Below are 19,232 nucleotides of genomic sequence, written 5' to 3' on the forward strand. Positions count from 1 at the left end.
TCCCAGATTCCTCAAAATGTCAAAGATTTTTAAAAATCTCTAAACGTTCTGGAAAATGACTAAGAAGACCACCAATGGATAGACCATTTGCAGAACTATATTGGAAGACAGGAAGGGAACAGATCAAAGGATAAAGAAGACTGGAGAAGAGCAGCCCCAAACACATCAGGCTGTGGCAAAAACAAGGACATTTCACAGGGTCGCCAGGCCCAGAGCTGCCAGGCCATTACAAGTCACAGTGGTGGAGAATATCTGCTGGCTGGGGAATATGTTCCCACTGGGTTGCAAGATTATGGAAGCCATTTCTATAGTCAGAGCATGTATTTGTTCATGCGAGTTCACTCGCGTATGGAAAAAAATGTTAAAGACATATGCCTTATAGATGTTAACACTGACCTTTCGGTGGGTAGTTATGGCCAATTTTTACTTATCCTTTTTTGTTCTGTGTTTTCCAAGTTTTCTGCATTGAGTACATATCAATATCATGGTTATAAAACATCATATGAGTATTTTAAAACAAGCAAAAACTAATAACAAACAGAACTTGAAGGTTTTATGTAAGAAAGTGACTACAGTCTCATTATTTTTCTTTTGAGTCCCTGCAGTAACCTTCTGGCTGGTTTCCCAGACTCTAGTCTGCTCGTCCCAATCAGCTCTCAAGATTGCTAACCGTCTCTCACCCCTGATCTGAAACCTTCCTTGTCTCCCTGCTCCTACTGCTGACAGGTGAAGTCCAAACATGGAGGCTTGTGGGGCCTTCACCATCTTTCGCTCAGCCCATTCGCCCCTTCTTGCCCTACATACTGAACTGTCCAGCCCTAACTACCTTCTTTTCACGAAGGTTCCCTACACCTTCTAACTCCACTTCTTCACTCACATACCCTGGCACTACCGAAGCCAGGCAGATGGGCCTTGGAGGTGGGGGAACCACAGCCAGAATTGCCAGAAGAGCTTTGGGGACCCACACATGACAAGACGCACTACTTTGTTAGCCAAGCGCACCCAAGGTTGTGACAAATTCCCCTGGGACACTTGCTAGGAGCCGATGTGGCGGGATGTCACTGGGATTTGGGGTCTGGGAAGATCATAAGACGTACACGCAGAATCTCATGGCAAAATCCCAGGGGACTGTGAGGAGCCCTGCTTGAGACATGGATTGCCTGTTCTGGACACCTACCTCCTTGCTCCTGAGGTGGGTGTTGGGTGGGATGGGAGGGGGATACTGGCCCAGGCCCATGTCTCCTTCTCTCCACAAGGAGAGGCAAAAACCTGGGTTCACACCTACACCTGCCCCTGCTTGGTGAAGCCTTGGCAAAGTGACTTCATCCCTCCTGAGTGAGTCTGTTCTACCAAATGGAGATGGACCATGCTGGGCGACTAAACGTCATCACCTGCATATGGTAGGTACCCCACAAATGGCAGTAGATGATGTCATAACTTAAATACATTCTCCTATCCAGCAGTTCTGGAGCAGCGGCTGCTTCACGGGGCTGCAATCATGCTCTGAGAACCTGGCCCAGGGACTGTGCAGGAACCCCCAGCAAGTATCCCTGTTCAGAGCTGTTAAGTGGATGACCAGGACTCGCCCTCCCTCCCCCTCCGGAGACCTCCAGGAACTCCTCTGGGCCCTCACTCACTCGTGTGTTCCAGGGTCCACACTGCCTGGGTGGAGATATAGTTATCTAATATCACAGCCCTGGTGAGCAGCGGGTGTGGCACTCACCCTGGCCCCCCAGGCAAGCACCCATCCTCTCTGAGCAGGGTCCAGGGCAGCTCCTTTCTTCTAAGAGCTGGGGTGTGTGAGGTGGGAGGGTGCTTGGCTTTGCAGACCTGCTGGGGAGTGTCAGGAGGAAGCATTTGCCATCCCCTCCCTGGGGAGAGGAGAAGGGAGGGTGTGGGCCATCCTTCCAAAGGTGGAGCTCTAAGCCCAAACAAGGCATTCCCCTCAGAGGCCTGTCTTTTAGGCTCAGCCACTGCAGCCACCTCTGGACAGGAAAATGTCCTAAAAGCATGAGCAAGTTCTTCAAATAGAAGTTGAGGCATAGAGTAGAACCATCAGGGTCAGAATCTGATCTGTCAGGAGTCCTGTCCGGCCTCCTAATAATAGAAGATCTGCAGGTCTGTGGGTGACCCTGCAACCTAGAGGAACGCCAAGGACAAAGACCAGAGCTGAGTCTGGCCCTACTTTCTGATAAAGCGGGCCTCAAAGCACAGAGGCCTCAGTTGAAAGCTTCCCATTCTTCTAATACCGGGATTCTCTAACTCCAGTATGCTGAGCCCCACTCCCAAAGGTCTGATTCAGGGGGCCTGGGGTGGAATCCTCAGATTTGCTGGGAACAAGTTCCCATTGCCAATGCTGCTGGTCAAGGACCACACCGCAAGAACTGCTTTAGGGGATGGGATGACCTGATCCTGGTACGAGCGGATACTGAAGTAATGACAACTCAGAACGAACATTCCAGAGAGCCAAAAACACAACTCAGACACAAACTACAGTGAGCTCGTTCCCAATGTCCACCTCTGACACCACCCAGAAGAACCATAGAGCAGGTCCCAGGTCACGGCTGCTTCCAGTGGCTGGCCCAGAACCTTCCACTGAGATCTCTAGAAGAATCTTCCACCAACAAACAATGCCACATCCAAACAAAAGTCAGTTAACAGATGTCAGAATGACCTGAGCTGAGCTCTGTGGGAATGTGGCTTCCCATCTTTGTGGGTGCCTCCCCTCTCCCCGACGGCCCCTGTGACTCACAACAGGGACTGACACTTCCCTACAGCCCCTCACCCCCATCTCACCATCCTAGTTGCAAGCAGACTACGGACCCCGAAAAAGAAATCACTGCCTTGGCCTCTAAGAATCTGGCCTAGTGGGCAGAAACTGACTTACTGAAATCCTTACTGAACACATATGCTCCAGGGTTAGGGGACAGAAAGGCTCTTGTCCACAGGGGCCTTCCAGTTCAGGAGCAGTGGGTGACTGACAAAGAAGCAGGTCGGGTATTTCTTTGCCCTGCACACAGCTGGTAGAGAGAGAAGGTCGAGGGGAGGGGAGCACAGAGACACACACCTGACCCAGTCTGGGGAGGAAAGTTGAGCCAGGTATGGGAGAGGACAATCTGCAGAGAGAAGCCAGAAGGTGAGGCTGGACCAAAGTGGAGAGTGCCGGAGGTGAGACAGACAAGGAGGCCTCAGGGTATGTAACGGTTTCCGTGGCCACCCCAAGGAGCTCATCCCTACTCAGAGCAGCAGGGAAGGCTGACGATTCTACTAAGGTTGGCTCCTAGACGAGAAACAAGCACAGGTCCCCCTACCCTCCAGTGTGGGCATGTCCTCCGAGCCATGTAAGTGGCAACTTTAGAGAAGGTGACCAGAGACCCCTTTGGTTGGGGCAGATGGTGACTTGGCAAGCAAGGAAGGGCTCCAAGGGCCATGGAGGGCTGAAAGGGCAGGTGCTTTGAAGAGGAAGCTCTGCAGATGGTGCCCTTTTGGTCTTGGACAGATCAAGGGCTTTGGTGGGTCCCAGCTCTTGAGGGAGGCTCTGATATGGAAAGGTCAGCCCCAGAAGCGCCGAGATCACTAAGCCAGCGACTAGGCAAGGAGTCTTCGAGCCTGCCTGGAGGGAGCAGAGGAGAAAGGAGCGGTGCTAGTGGCAGGCACTAGACCCCGCCGTATGTCTGGGCTGCTGAACGGCGGCCAGCCATGGGTTAAGGAACCAGATTCTAGATGACAATAAAAATAACTGCCACCCCTTGCATGGTGCTTATTATGAGTCAGGCACGCCTCTTAGCACTTCAACTTTCAGAACACATGTAATCACAAGCATCCTTAGAGTTAGTTACCATTATTATCCCCATTTTTAAGAGGAAGAAACTAAGGCGCATAGAAACTCAGTAATTCTCATGGTCATACCCCTGGGAGTGGCAGGATCAGGGGCAATGACCCTGAACCTTCACCACAAATTTCTTGAGCTAGGAGAGCTCTTAGAGGTCAATCGACCCAACTCCCTTATCTTACGGAGGGGAAACTGAGGCCAAGAGAGACTGAGTGGTCTGTTCAATGGTACTAAGCTGGTTAGTTTAGCATCATGGGATCAGGAATCCAAAGAATAACTTAGTGAAGATGGTTTGGTAGACCACAGGACCAGGAGCTGGGAGAATAGGCTCAAATAACCCTCTGGCTATCTGCTGGTCCTCAGCCACCCCTGCTCACTACCTTCATTTCCACCTCATCCTTGCCTCTATCCTATGCCTTCAGTGTACACATAGACACCACTTAGCACCCTGGTCTCTCATTTCCTTGCCCCTAATCCTAGTGACCTCTACCTCCACTCAGCTTTAGCTGTTCATTCATCACCAGGGCTTGGACCCCCCAATCCCTACATCCCTCCCCCCAGCTCTGCCACAGTCTCCCATTCTTCTAGCTCCTTCATCTCTACACTCTCAAGCTTTTCCGAGACTTCCAGAGCTGCACTTTCTTCAGGCCCACAGGCCACTGCCTGTCCACTGCTCCCCATCCCGGGTCCCATGGACCACCCTCTCAGCAGTACTCTCTTTATCACCACTTTTACCTTTGTCTTCCACCTGGTGATTCTGATGAGCAACCAGAGTTGAGAACTCAAAGAAGGAGGCCTGACACTTACTGACCTTGAAGCCATGTCCACTCCTCCCTGGCCCTCCATGCCCCAGGTTCTGTGCCTTCATAGACGTTGGCACATGGTAGGCCACATCTGTATTTTTTGAGTGAATGGATATGCATTCCTAGGGCTTGTCCCAAGTACCAGTGGAGGCGAGAATGTCCATTTAATGAACTCCAACTATGCAGAAGTTTTTCATTTATGTTTTTTCATCTAACCCTCTCATCTCCCAGTGCCTGTGAGGTGGGGATAAATATCTCTACTTTACACATGGGAAACTGGATCTCACTGAGGCGTAGTGAATTGCCTGGGGCCGCAAAGCTTTTGCTTGGTAGATCTGGGCTTAGAGATCTTCTGGTACCAAGTCTTTCCTTCTCTCCTCTGATATAAGTCTTTGACCCAGAGAGGGTAGAGCTGAAGCAAGCGCCATCTTTCTGGCCACTGGTTCCCCATGGACCCCTGATTGTCCTGGCAGCAGCTTTAGATCAGGTACACTTGAGCCAACAAGGTGAAGTGAACTGCCTGGGGTCACACAGCCATTGCTTGGCAAAGTGGGGCCCCGAGATCAGCATATCTGATCCAAGGCCTGAGCAGCTCTGGGTTACTGCACACTGGTTTTGAATCTTATGGACGGGGGCTCCAAGGAGCAGCTGGTTCCAAGGTAGGATAACCCTCAGCCCTCTACCCCTTTCAGAAGATTAAGGTTTTAATTAAGGTTTTCCCCCATTCCCCTCTAACTTTGGGATTGCTTTCATTTGACATTCCTTCCAGTGCACCAGTCCGGAACAGAAGTGCTTGATGCTGCTGATCGACCAGTTTCATAAAAGGAATCCAGTTTCCTCTGCACTCACGAAAAGCTGTTAGCCCCTGGCAAGTTTCCAGGGCCTGCACTCCAGTGATGCAGCCAGACATCGGGAGAGGGATGCCAAAGCCCTTGGGCACAGAGAGGAGTCAGCTGGGCTGAGAGATTAAAATCGAAAGGGGTTCTTGCCAGCAATACCACCAAGCAACATCCTGTCCTTAAAAAAGAGGCTTCCCACTGAGATGCCCTGAAACCTGGCTGAAGGCTCTAACACAGCTGTGCAGGGACAGAGATGTGGTACCAAACTGACATTTCCTGACCCCAGTGAGGACAGAGAAATGGAGAAACACTGACCAACAGTCTGTCAGGCTTCCAGCCTCAGCTGGGCTCTTTACCAGCAAGTGCCCTGGGGCAAGAAGGCACCTGCCCTCTGTGAGCCTCAGTTTCCTCATCTGTAAAATGGGAACCATAACCTCTCCCTAAAGGGCAACTGGCTGTTTGGCAATCTATAAAGCTTGGGGCTGATCACGTATCCTCTTTAAACCAAAGATTGGGGTTTTTCAAACCTCTCTACACAAAGGTAGTTCTCATGTGACTACAGGTAGTTAGGGATGGAAAGAAGGAACAATGGACTGTCTGGACCTGGAGTCTAGATTCTGGGATTCAGTCCTGACTTCTCTGTCAACAATCTTTCATGACTTCAGAGGTGCTTTGAAGCCCTGAACTTTGTTCATTCCTCTCTCTGGGCCTCAGTCTCCCCTTCTGTACAATAAGGAGGTTGGAGGAGGTGTCTCTAAGAGCCCATCAGGCTAAGTCAGCCAAAGACTCCATTGCAAAAAAGCAGGTCCCTCCAAGTGTCAGCAGAGTCCACGTGGATGGGGCCACAGGACTGGCCCTGCGCACCCTCACCATTAATCTGCTTCACACTCATTCCAGAACATTCGTGGCTGCTGTATAAAGGGCAAGCTTCCAGCAACAGCCTCTTCAGTGTTTGGCAGTGAGTCACTCCCACTGGAGGTCAAGTTCTCTTTGTGCCTCTGCCTGGGGACTGGGAAACAGAGGTGGGAAGCTGAGGACCCTTCTTGTCAGGGAAAAGCTGGCCTTGTTTGAATGACTACAGACTACTTCTGCTTTTCAAGCACCTCTGAAAATATCCCTCTCGGCACATAAACTGTATAGCTTGCAAAGCTCTTTGAAATTCATGACTCATCTGATTTTGGCAGGAGGTCTGCAGGATGGGCTTGGGAAGGGTTATTGTCGCCATTTTATAGGGGCGGAAGCTGCAGCTCAGAGAAGTGAGGTGACTTGGCCAAGGTCGCACAGCTAATGCACGGAGTGGTCTCTCCCATGGAGTGGCCTCTCCTTCCCAGGGAAAAATGGGGCAGAGCCTCGGAAAGGCAAGTGCAGAGCTGGCGTGGAAATCGGGTCTGGTGGTTCCCAGCGCTGCTCTGCTCCACCTCCCTCACCCCACCCCGCCACTGGCAGAAGGGGCGTGTCCTCCCCAACTACTCTCACAGAGGTCTGCCTGCTCACCCACCTCACACATTTCCCTGAGGATCTGCTCACAGTTGTTTCTCTTTCTTTATCTTGGGCTCCTAAGCAAACCTGGACTGTATCATCTTGTGGGGAAGCTCCAAGGACCAAGAGCACACACAGGAGAAGACTGGAAAGTAGGGACTATAAAGAGATGAGGGAAAAAAGTAAGAAACCATTCTGCACTCAGCTGAGTGGAGAAAGCTTTTTAAAAGATTTGCTAATATCCACTGCTTGTAAAAACGTGTGGAAATTTTCAAAGCGGTTGGAGGAACTAGAAATTAGAACAGGCTTTCTGGAGGTCAGTTTATCTCAACGTTTTAAATGTCCCAGAAATTCTACTTCTAGAAATCTATCGTTGAAGATGCACACCTAGGTGGAAAGGTGTTGGCTGTGATATCAAAAAGCTGTAAACATTCACTAATTTACCATCTATGCACCCGACAAGAACATCATGGCCCATTAATAAGAACGAAGTCAATCAAGATCTCAAAGATCTGTTGTAAAGTGAAAAATGCAAAATATCTACCTAGTATGAGGACATTAGGTTTAAAGGTACTGAAGAAGGTCTGGGCAGATGAACATTACACAGAAAGCCGGACTTGACTTAGAAAAGAAAATGGATTTAGAGGAATTGGGTAAAGCAGCCCTTTTCTTTCTTTTTTTTTTTTTTACTATATGTAATTTAACTTCTCTTTTCCTTGCAACAACAGCAAGCCTCAGAACACCAAGTATTGATGTATATTTGTAAATCATTAAAACAAACAAAAACTAAAAAAAAAACCACCCAATCCACAGTGACTTTGGTAATCTTCATTCCAAGCCGGCTTCTCCCCAAATTCTCCTCACAGGAGAAACACTCTTGGTGGCACCCCATGATTTTAGATCATCACTAGGGTCGGCAGCAAGAACAACACGTCTACAGGGTGGGTGAGGGAATAAGCCACATGATTTAGCCAAAAGGCACAATGGAAGGGAAGGTTCCACTCCTGAGCTGTGTGAGTTGGAGGTCTTCACCAGCCCCACGCACAGTTGAATACCTCGGCAGCTCCAAGGCCCGGAACAGTGCCCAGCCTGATGGAGCTGTCTCGCCCCTTGCCTGGAGGTGGGTGAGGGGCGCCTCCCAGCGGCGTGTACCTCTGAGAAGCGCTGCACATCCTGGGTCAGCGTGCCCACCCGTCTCCACTGGTAGTGCTTCAGCAACTTCAGGATGGCTGGATTCACCGCGTTATCTGATGGGACCGTCCGAAAGAAGTAAGGGTATTTCTTCTTATCTGCTAGAACAGGCGTGGTGGCAGCAAAGGAGAGCTGAAAAACACAAAAGAGACAGCATTTTACTGGGGGGAACCTCATAGCTGTGGGCTCAGGATCTTTCCTAAGGGAACAGAGGTCTTTAGTTCTCACTTGAGGTACAAACACACAGGCAAAATACTTTTAACCTTCTTACTGCAAAAATAACTTGTTACAATTGAAGAGGCTTTTAAAAATGTAAAATAAGGAGAAAGAAACTTCGTTAATGTTGTCGTCTGCCTCCTTCAGATCCTTTCTCCGTGCATGGCGATGAACTAAAAAAAGATTCTTGAGATCATTCTGTATACGCACTTGAACTGTTTGTTTATTCCCTCATTAAATATTGTCTTAAAAGCATTTAACCATCCTGTTAAAACTTCTTGCAAACATTTTATCATGTAAACTTTTTAATAGTTCCATAATATTCTAGCATCTGAACATACTGTAATGTACTACATTGTGTTTAATTTGGGGACATTTAGACTATTTCTAATTTGTCATGATTATCCTATTCTACAAGCACCTTTGTGCTTAGCATTTTTCCCCTATATTTCAGGCTTTTTCCATAGGGTAGAGTCTAGGATGTGAAATTTCCCAGAGAAGGAATGTGAGCTTTTAAAGACATGGGATGATTTGAGAGAATAGCACTGAAACATGTATATTACCATATGTAAAATACATAACCAGTGCACGTTCGTTACATGAAGCAGGGCACCCAAAGCCAGTGTGCTGGGACAACCCAGAGGGATAGCGTAGGGAGGGAAGTGGGAGGGGGTTTCAGGATGAGGGGCACACATGTATACCTGTGGCTGATTCAAGTCGATGCATGGCAAAAACCAGCACAATATTCTAAAGTAATTATCCTTCAATTAAAATAAAGAAATTAATTTTAAAAATAAAGACTTCATACTTATTTCCAAAAAGGATTGCATCAATTTGCACACCCACTAGCCAGGTATAACTACAGAGGATCAATCTTACCACATTCTTGTCAACAGAAATAAAACATCTTTCTATCTAATTTATTAATGATTTATTACTGAAAAACTGGAATCATATTGCATTCATTGGTTATACATTATGTTGAACCTTTTTCTATGTGGCTGATTACTAGTCATAAGTCCTATTTTAGGAATTGCTTTTTCATGTCTCTTGTTTATTTTTTGAGTGGTATTCTAATGCTTTCCTTATCAAATTTAATGAAGACTGTTATACATACAGCATTCAAACTCAAGCTATTACAGGTGCTGCAAACACCCCAGCTTGTTTGCTTTTACATTTCGTGTGTGTATATTCTAATTTACAGTCAGCAGTCAAATCTGTCCATCTTTCCCTTTATTAGTCCTTCTTTTTCTTTTAAGTACCTGTGAGTTGCTAAATTGGATTTTAATTATCTGTTCTACAGGGCCCAGCATAAATGTCACCTCTGCTATAACATTTCTTCTGATCTCTGCTTTCTCTTCCCCTCAGCCTCATCCACAGAAGGTGGTTATCAAATGTTTTGATCTTTGCAGTGTGATGGTGGAAAAATGGTATCTTCTTGTAGTTCTGATTTGCATTTACCTTATTAAGAGTGAGGTTGAGGATCTCTCTGATGTTGAAGAACAATTTGCAGTATCTTTCTGGAAAGTATTCACATCCTTTGCTTGTTTTCCAATTGGACTTTGAGTCTTTCCCTTACTGGTTAGCAGAAGTGATCTTACTGGTTAGCAGAAGTAAGGAGATTAGCCCTTTGTGATATAAGTGGCTAATTCACCCTCAGTCTATATCTTTTCTTTTGATGTTTCTCATGATGTCTTTTGCCATACAGAGGTGTTTGTGTATGTGTGTGGCTGCGTTTATTAATTTTTTTCCTGTTTTCAGGCTTTATGTCATATTTAGAAAATTTTTTCTCAATCTGAGATTGTATGAGAATCCCTCCATGGTGCCTTCTAGTCTGTCTGTCATCCTCCCCTGTCTGTCCTCCCAGGTCGTGGCCTGGTGAGGGAGGAGGAAGATTCGGTACCCGCATGTGATGAGCGCTGACCCAACTGATGGTTAGGCTTTATACGATCCCGTAGCCCCTGACAAATCATTTTGTTTTTCATGTGTCTCAGTTCAGTTCAGTTCAGTCGCTCAGTTGTGTCTGACTCTTTGCGACCCCATGAATCACAGCACGCCAGGCCTCCCTGTCCATCACCAACTCCCAGAGTTCACTCAAACTCATGTCCGTCGAGTCAGTGATGCCATCCAGCCATCTCATCCTCTGTCGTCTCCTTCTCCTCCTGCCCCCAATCCCTCCCAGCATCAGAGTCTTTTCCAATGAGTCAACTCTTCGCATGAGGTGGCCAAAGTACTGGAGTTTCAGCTTTAGCATCATTCCTTCCAAAGAAATCCCAGGGCTGATCTCCTTCAGAATGGACTGGTTGGATCTCCTTGCAGTCCAAGGGACTCTCAAGAGCCTTCTCCAACACCACAGTTCAAAAGCATCCATTCTTCGGCGCTCAGCCTTCTTCACAGTCCAACTCTCACATCCATACATGACCACTGGAAAAACCATAGCCTTGACTAGACGGACCTTTGTTGGCAAAGTAATGTCTCTGCTTTTGAATATGCTATCTAGGTTGGTCATAACTTTCCTTAGCAAGTATTTAATAAACTCTTGTATAGTTTTTTTGTTGTTGATGGGTACCGGCAGCTCCAGAATTTTGTGACCACTGCCATGGTTATGTGTGCGCATCACTTGTTAACGCTACTTGGTTTAGTTTAACCTTCTTCAGTATGCTTCATTTACTAAACTTTGTGCTCAGCATACCTAAATATTGTTTTATTTTTGGCCATGCTGCACAACTTTTAGGATCTTAGTTCCCTGACCAGGATTGAACTCATGCCCTCAGTAGTGAAAGTGGGGAGTCCTAACCACTGGACCACCAGGGAATTCCCAATACTATTTTTAAAAAGTAGTATTTCTTTCCTTCTTTTGTTTCATTTACATCTTTGATCCAGAGAGGGCAGGGCTGAAGCAAGATCTCTCTTTGCTGCCACCAGCTTTCTCCCCCAACGTTTGCTATTCCAGCAGCTCTAGATTCAATATGCTCAGAGTCCAACTTCAGCATCTTGGGAAGAAACATCCTGGCACCCCCAGCCCCCAGTTGAAGTTGCTTTGCTGCTTTTCCTGTGACCCGAGGAAGCACTTCTTCCCCCCAAGACTTCAGCAGAGCAGGGCAGGGGCAATCTTGTCCCTTTGGTGACCTGGCTCAGGCAGTAGATTGCCATTACCTAGGGTCCTCGGATCTCCTCGGTTCACTTGGCAGCCTCAACAGGTCCCACTTGTTGGAGATGAACACACAATAACCCATCAGCTGTCACCGGAGCTAGAGAGCACCTATAGAAACCAATTTCCAAGATCCCCACAGAGACAGGACATCATCCCAAGCTTGGCTGAGGTCAAGGATAGATCAACTGTTAAAAAAATTGGGGGGTAGAGTAAGCCCCAATAGGGATTACCCAGAGAGAGGAAATCCCAGCTGGACACAGTGAGGACACTCACATCCAGAGTTGTCCAGCAAGGGCAGGCCTGCTGACAGAAGCAGTGAGATCCCTGTGTCTGGAAGTGTGCAAATGGAGGCTAGCCCGTGGCCCAGAAAAAATACAGAAGGGCTTCACAGTGTCTGAGAACTCCTGAAAACCTGTATGAAAACACCTGTGGGGCATGCATATGCATGCAGACACACACATTTTTCTGAAAAGAGGATCCATGGCTGCCATCAGATTTACAACAAGGATCTTACAACCAAACAAAGTGAGCACATCTGCCTGAAGGTGATACTTAGGTCCCATAGCGATGTAAGAAATAGAAGCTGTCTACAGTCTGCTCAGACCCAGTATCTGTGATTCTTTTCTCAAGATTAAAACAACATTTTCAGTTTCCTATGGTCAGTGTAAGAAGGAGCTATTAAAAAATCAGGGAGACACTATTTCAGGACCTGGGATGGTATATGTACAATTGCATCACCAAAAATGCTTATCTAATACAATTTGGAAAATATTGGTTTTCTGATGTGATTTCTGAATCACACTCTGGTTGATACTTTGCTGTTATTGTCCCATTAGTTCCAGGTCCACAATTAATTGTTGCTTGAACAACCTCATATGTTTGCCCTGTAGGTAATTACAGTGGTTACTGTTCAGTGAATAAATGGCCCATTGTGTTTACAATGGGCTTGGAGTACAATATATGCCCCGGGTCTAAATCATGTTGGGTGCAAAATATTAACTGGCACTGACATTTTCTGCACCATTTGAGATAATGCACACTTTGATTAGATTGCTTTGCATCACTGTTCTTCTAGCTTTAGCCTCCTAAAACTTTCTTCTATCGGCAAAGGCTGCAGGCGCTGGGTAGCACTGCTGAACTTCGGAACTGAAGGAACCTGAGAAATCCTCTAGTTCTGGGGTTCTCTCCCTACTCTGGCTACAGACTGGAATCACATGAGGAGATTTTTTTAAATACTGATGACTTGGTCCCACTCCAAACCAAGTGAATCAGAATCTCTGGGCATAGAGCCCAGGTATCAGTATTATTTAAAAACTTCCCAAGGTGATTATGGAGCCCAATGAAGGTTGAGAATCACTGATACAGCTCAACAGCCCTAGTTTTGAATAAGCAGACTGAGGTCTTGAAATGGAAAGACATCGATATACCCATCAAAGTTAGTAAGAGGTAGAAACAGAATTCGAATGCAGGGCTAATGGACTCTAACACCTGTGTTCTTTCTTCCTCTGATGGCTGTCCTCTGCTGCCTGTGTGCCAGGCTTTCCTCCTCCAGCACAGTCACCCAGTTTCTGCAACACGTGGCCTGTCAGCATCAGGACCCCATTCAAAGATCCAATCTCCTGCCTCATTTCACATAGCCAAGTCCATTTCTAAACAGACTATGATTGAGGTTTCAAGTTAATCCCTACCAAGGATTATTTCAGAGAGTACTTTTAAATTTATTTTCCAGTTTCATTATCATTTTTAGTTTTATCGCATTGTTTTGAGAATTTGGTGTATACAGTGTCTGCTTTTGGAATTTATTGAGATATTTTTTTGGTGGCTTATTATATAATCAATTTTTGTGAAAGTTCCATGGTAGCCAGAAAAATAGATGCAGTCTCTAGTTGTAAGCTATAAAATTCTTTATCAAATTTTGGTGCATAAGAGATATAACCCAACTAACCAATTATCTTATTAACATATGCTTTGTATTTTTGTCTACTTGACCTATCAAAGACTGAGAGGTATGTTGAGTTTTTTCTATTGTCTCTGACAATTTCTCCACGTTACTCAAATGTTTTGCTTTTTACATTTTGATTTTATGTTTTGAAGATAACTGCTCATTACAATTACATCGTTATTTTTCAGCAATGTATATATACACCTTTCCCTAGTGCAAACAGCAGGTACTTACCAGATAATCAATGAATGATTTGAGGATTAAAATATTTATCAAAATAAAATAACCCTGTTTGTCATTTATTGCTGTTTGTTTCATATAATATCTTGCTGAATATTAATACTGAATTAATATCTTGATATTAATATTGAAACCCTTTATTTTTTGTTTGCATTTACCTGTCATAGCTCTGATTCTCTTTTTATTTGTATTCCATTAAGATTGTTTTTAAGTATATTTCTTGAAATGACATGAATGGATTTTAAAATACATGCTTATTGCTGCAATAAATACTTGACATTGCATTCATTGTCTTGCTGGCAGTCTTTTTTTTAAAAAATGTTTCTTTTTGTTCCCTTTGGTATTCAGACTTCTCCATTCTTCTCCATTCTGGATATATTAATCTTGCTTTTTGTCTTAAACTGTTAGATATCTTTTCACATTCTGAAGAAGGGTGAGGGGTTGAAAATTTGCTGAGGATGACCCTCTGTTGCTTTGACGCACGGTAGAATATATCTGGATATAAAATTCTTGGGCTACCATTTTTCTGCTTTGAACCTACAAAGTGGTGCAGAGGAGAAATCTGAGGATAGTTTGACTGTTATTCATTTACAGGTAACTGACTTTCTCTGTTTGGATGCCTGAAGGGTTTTTTTCTTTATTCTTAGAATTTAAAAAAATTTGCCTAAATAGATGTGGATGTGGCACTCTTGATTTTATCTGGAACACAGGGAGGACTTCAGTCTATATGCGCAAGTCTTTTAACTAAAAAACATATATATATGTGTATGTACATACATATATACATAAGTATAAACACATTATATAAATGTAGCATTTATATATAATATATAATGCTATATATTCATTATATTTATATTATATTAATATTCATATATATTCTTGCCTCTCCACTAGCATACTTGATTATCTATGTGTTGTCTTTTATTCCCCAAATCTATATCTGTAGTATTTTTTCTATGATTTCACATCTTGGTCCTTCTCCTCTGCATTCTGAAAGACCATCTTATTTTATCTTTTATTAGAGGGTACCTGAAAATTCAGTTTCACTAATTTCTGGTAAAAGGGCCATATCGTCCACAGTCCCAGTGACAGAGCACCAGGGTTCTCATTTCTTCACATACTAACCACCATTTGGTATTACCTGACTTTCTACCTTTTTGCTTATCTTTCAGGGATAAGGTAGCTCTTTATTAATAATTGATTCTGCAGCCCCCTGAACATAATGTGGTTGAGTAGCTGTACAGATAGGCCATTCAAGTTCTTTATTCAGTGGGTTTGCTTTTCAAGTCACTTTTAGTGTTGCTGTCCTTGCCATATTTTTTATTGTTATTGATTTCTTCCATTTTCTAGTAATTTTTTAATGATCAGAACCCTTTTTGCTCCATCCTATCTCATGTTTCATGGAGACCATGTCTTTCCTGCATATGACTGAAGCTGCCGAAGCTGCCGGAAGTCTTTCTAAAGTTTTTTTCTTTATCCTACAATAGCTCATCTTCAGAGCTGGACTCTTCCTCTACTTCTGGGTATTGTGAGTCTTCAGTTATTTTTGCAGTATTTTTTCAAAGTCCGAATGTTAGGTATTTTCTATGTACTCATCCTCAAAAGCATGGCAGGTATTTTGAGAGGTGGCCTATTAAGAGATAATACATAGATTGCCCATGGCCCTATTTTCTGTCTGTTTACATTATAACTGAGTATTTTTTTCTCAGAAAACTGAGGAACAAGTATTTGAGCACAGATTTTGGTGTCTAGTACACTCCCACCTTACATAGTTCTGTATTAATGAGTGCCTTATTTTCTGATTCTCTGGATCAACACAGTACACCAAATTTCTGTCATGCATTGCTGCCAGGAATTTTCTTTTCTGCCTATAAAATTTTACTTTGGAGATTTCTGTTTAAACTTCTTGTGCTCTCCTGTCTACCCTCTATCTAGCTTTTTCTAGGAATTTATAGCTCTGTTTGAATTTAGAAAGATATATGAAAATGAAGAGAAAAAAAGCATCTTGATTGCCTCAAAGATCAGCAACTGTGACTACAGGCATAGTTGTCCAAATTTCTGATTGGATGGTAATGAATTTGCCTGCAATGCAGGAGACCCAGGTTCAATCCCTGGGTCAGGAAGATCCCCTGAAGAAGGAAATGGCAACCCACTACAGTATTCTTGCCTGGGAAATCCTATAGACAGAGGAGCCTGGTGGGCTACGGTTCATGGGGTTGCAAAAGTCGAACATGACTAAGTGTTACCCAAGGAAGGAAGGATCTGGGTCCCTAATAGATTCTGGGGGTTGGGAGGTGGGGAGAGAAAAGTCTATTATTTTACAGGGCAGCTGTAGTTTTATGCAGCAAGTTTCCGAGTGCCAAGAGACAACATTTGGTAGAATTTTTTCAAGCATATCCCATCTACTTTATAATCAGCAAAGCTTCCAAACATCTAGACTGTCAGTAAGTCTTAGAGTCCCTTAGTTCTTTGAGGTAGGATTTACTATCCATTTTACAGCTAAATAAACCATGACCCAGAAAAGCAACACAATCCATGCAAGTTCAATGCAGGAAAATGTAATTTTGACTTCATATCTGGTTGCCTTTCTTTTTTTTTAATAAATTTTAATTAATTAACTTATTTATAACTGCACTGGCTCTTCATTGCTGCACACGGGCCTTTTATAGTTTAGTTGTTATGACTCTGCAACCCCATGGATTCCAGCACACCAGTTTTCCCTGTCCTTCACTGTCTCCAGTTTACTCAAACTCATGTCCATTGAGTCAGTGACACCATCCAATCATCGTGTCCTCTGTCACCCCCTTCTCCTCTTGGCCTCAATCTTTCCCAGCATGAGGGTCTTTTCTAATGAGTCAGCTCTTCCCATCAGGTGGCTCAAGTATTGATGCTTCAGCCATCAGTCCATCCAATGAATATTCAGGGTTAATTTTCTTTAGGATTGACTGGTTTGATCTCCTTGCTGTTCAAGGGACTCTCAAGAGTCTTCTCCAGCACCACAAATCAAAAGCATCAATTCTTTGGGGCTCAGCCTTCTTTACGGTCCAACTCTCACATCTGGTTGTGGGAGTGGGGGCTCCTCTTCGTTGCAGTGCACGGGCTTCTCATTCCAGTGACTTCTCTTGTTGCAGAGCACAGGCTCTAGGTGCTTGGAATCCAGCAGCTGGAGCACACAGCTTCTAGAGCACAGGCTCAATAGTTGTGGTACATGGGCTTAGCTGCTCCGCAGCATGTGGGGTCTTTTCAGACCGGAGATCAAACCTGTGTCCTCTGCACTGGCATGAAGATTCTTAACCACTTAACCAGAGAAGTCCTGGTTCTCTTTCTTCAACCAGCTCTGACCCATCAGTCCAAGATGAGGTGGGGCAATGACCCAAGGATTGCTCTCTCTTCTGAGACCCACTAGCACAGGGAAAAAACTGCTTATTTCAAGGCTTTCAGGGTTTCTCAAATATAGCTGGTATCTATGGTGGGCATGGTTGGTCCTGGGAAATTCTGGGGGACACACCCTTAACCAGAAAATTAGAACAAAAGGCAGCCATCAGCATCTCTCTCTGAGTTCTGGCTTGCCGTGGAATATTCTGTAAAAGTTTAGGGTTAGTGTATGGAACTGTGCGTCTCTTTCACATTAAGGGCCCAGAGGTAGAGAGATCAGGAGAGTGAAGACAACTATTCAGGCACTTCAGGGAGCTGGAAAGCCAGGCTTACCCTTGTCTCTATGGCTTTGAGAGCAAAGCAGAGCATTTCCCCTCTGTGGGTGTCTGTTTTTCTCATCTCTAAAAATGATGGGTTGAACCAAAGACTTGAAAGTTTCCTTCATCTGTATACCACACAACTCTATACTTCTCTCTCCAACAATTGAGGAGAATGATTAAAGAGTTGGTTAGTTTTGTGTGGGTGTGTTTCATTTGATCTGATTTATTCTGATAATTGCCATTGTGTTTCACTTCTCTTCTGCAGATTCAAGCCTAGCTGAAAAATGTAAATACACCTCCCAATTTCAGGGTCTTTATTAAACTCTCAGCCACTGATGAATTCTTCTCTAAATGTAATGCCTTCTTTACCTGGTTTGGGGCCTCTGGGTTTAACTTGTCTGCAGAAATAAACCATTTTTCAAGTGGAAAATCTAACCAAGAGCAGCCCGGGTTGCTAAATCTTAGGTGAGAAGTATGGGCCAGATGCCAGGGGGGAGAAGATGATTGAGGCTTGCTCTTTTCTCCACTTGGTTTAATCTTCTTCCATGGGTTTGCTGACTGTTTCTGTAATTAAATGAGGGAGGTATTTGTCATCTAGGGTTCCTTTCAGCCAAGATGAATGGAATGCAACTTTCTCAGGAAGCTTCTGACAAAACCCTATTTGTGGCCAGTGCCAGGACATATACAAAGGCTCCAGGCTGTGTGCGTTGGGAACTGGGGTCCACTTCAGATCTGCGCCAGGTCACCGCTGCGCCCAAGCCCTGGCGAAAAACTGTTTGGACACAAAGTGCCTCAACACAGATGCCTGTGAGACTAATGTGATGTGGGGTGGCCACAAAGCATTTTCCAAGTTAAGGAGGGAAAATGAAAGCCTGGCATTTGGGCGAGTTTCTGTGGCCCACTCCAATAAGGCTTGCTGAGCAGCATATGCAGGCTGGCTCTGGGGCTTGAAACGTCTTCTGGAATCCCCTGGGGACAATCACCCGCCTTCTTATTGATGAAATTTAGTGCTAATCACTCAGAGATGCACAGCAGCTGAGTTGTTATCACCCATGTCCATTGTCATGTCCTTAAAAACTGGGGACTTGCAACAATTCCTGCTGGAGGCAGGGAGGGCATAACAGTGTTTGCTCCTCATGGAGAGACTGAAGCTCAGAAAAGACACAATGCCGTGCCCAAGGCCCCATGAGCAGCAAGGGGCAACGCTGGGATTTGAACTCAGATATTTTGCCTTCTTCAAGGTATTGCCTAGTGAGCACCTGCCTTGGGGCCAGCATTGTGTGTGGGGCTTGACGTGAAGGGTTCACTTTGTCACTGAATGTGCGAAACCACCACATGGCACAGACATTTTGATCTGCATTTTTCGATGAAGCAACTGAGGCTCAAAGAGGCTAAGCCACTTGCACGTCATCACAGATCAAGTGACTGGCAAAGCAGGGAGACTAATATCACCAGCTTCCATTCCACAGACTGTTATGCTTCTTCTGTGTGATGAACAACTTCCAAAATTCATTTCCTGCTTTAGTCTAACTTTGATCTTCACAAAACCCCACGATACAGAGTAGACTTTATTGCCCTAATTTTATAGATGAGGAAACGGAAGCTCAGAGAGATAAGTGACTTGCTCAGAGTCACATGTGAGCAAGTAGCAAGGTTAGGGCTCAAACTTGGGACTTTTCTTCTTGAAATCTGGTTCATCTCTCCATCAAAAAGGCTGCTTTTTAGGAAGGCACCCAAGTACAATATGGGAAAGCAAGTGGGACCATTTAAGAGAAAGCAGAAGAAAAAAAAAAAGATTTGCTTAAAAGAAAAAAAAAACACAACAATACTAAATCCGT

The 19,232-nt window shown here is 44.8% G+C and overlaps 1 protein-coding gene across 4 annotated transcripts in view; it reads right to left on the minus strand.

The window, feature by feature from the left end:
- GABBR2 (gamma-aminobutyric acid type B receptor subunit 2) overlaps nt 1–19,232 on the minus strand; it is a 370,697-nt gene that overhangs the window by 212,813 nt on the left and 138,652 nt on the right. For all 4 annotated transcript variants that reach the window (XM_086416036.1, XM_086416038.1, XM_086416039.1 and 1 more), the window contains exon 3: nt 8,106–8,276. In XM_086416036.1, the coding sequence (XP_086272162.1) occupies nt 8,106–8,276 (171 nt within the window). The remainder of the gene's footprint in view (nt 1–8,105; nt 8,277–19,232) is intronic.

The sequence above is a fragment of the Bos grunniens genome, chromosome 8, assembly GCF_055505025.1.
Source record: "Bos grunniens cultivar Pamir isolate PY7600 chromosome 8, Bosgru_T2T1.0, whole genome shotgun sequence".
In the NCBI taxonomy this organism is placed as follows: Eukaryota; Metazoa; Chordata; class Mammalia; order Artiodactyla; family Bovidae; genus Bos; species Bos grunniens.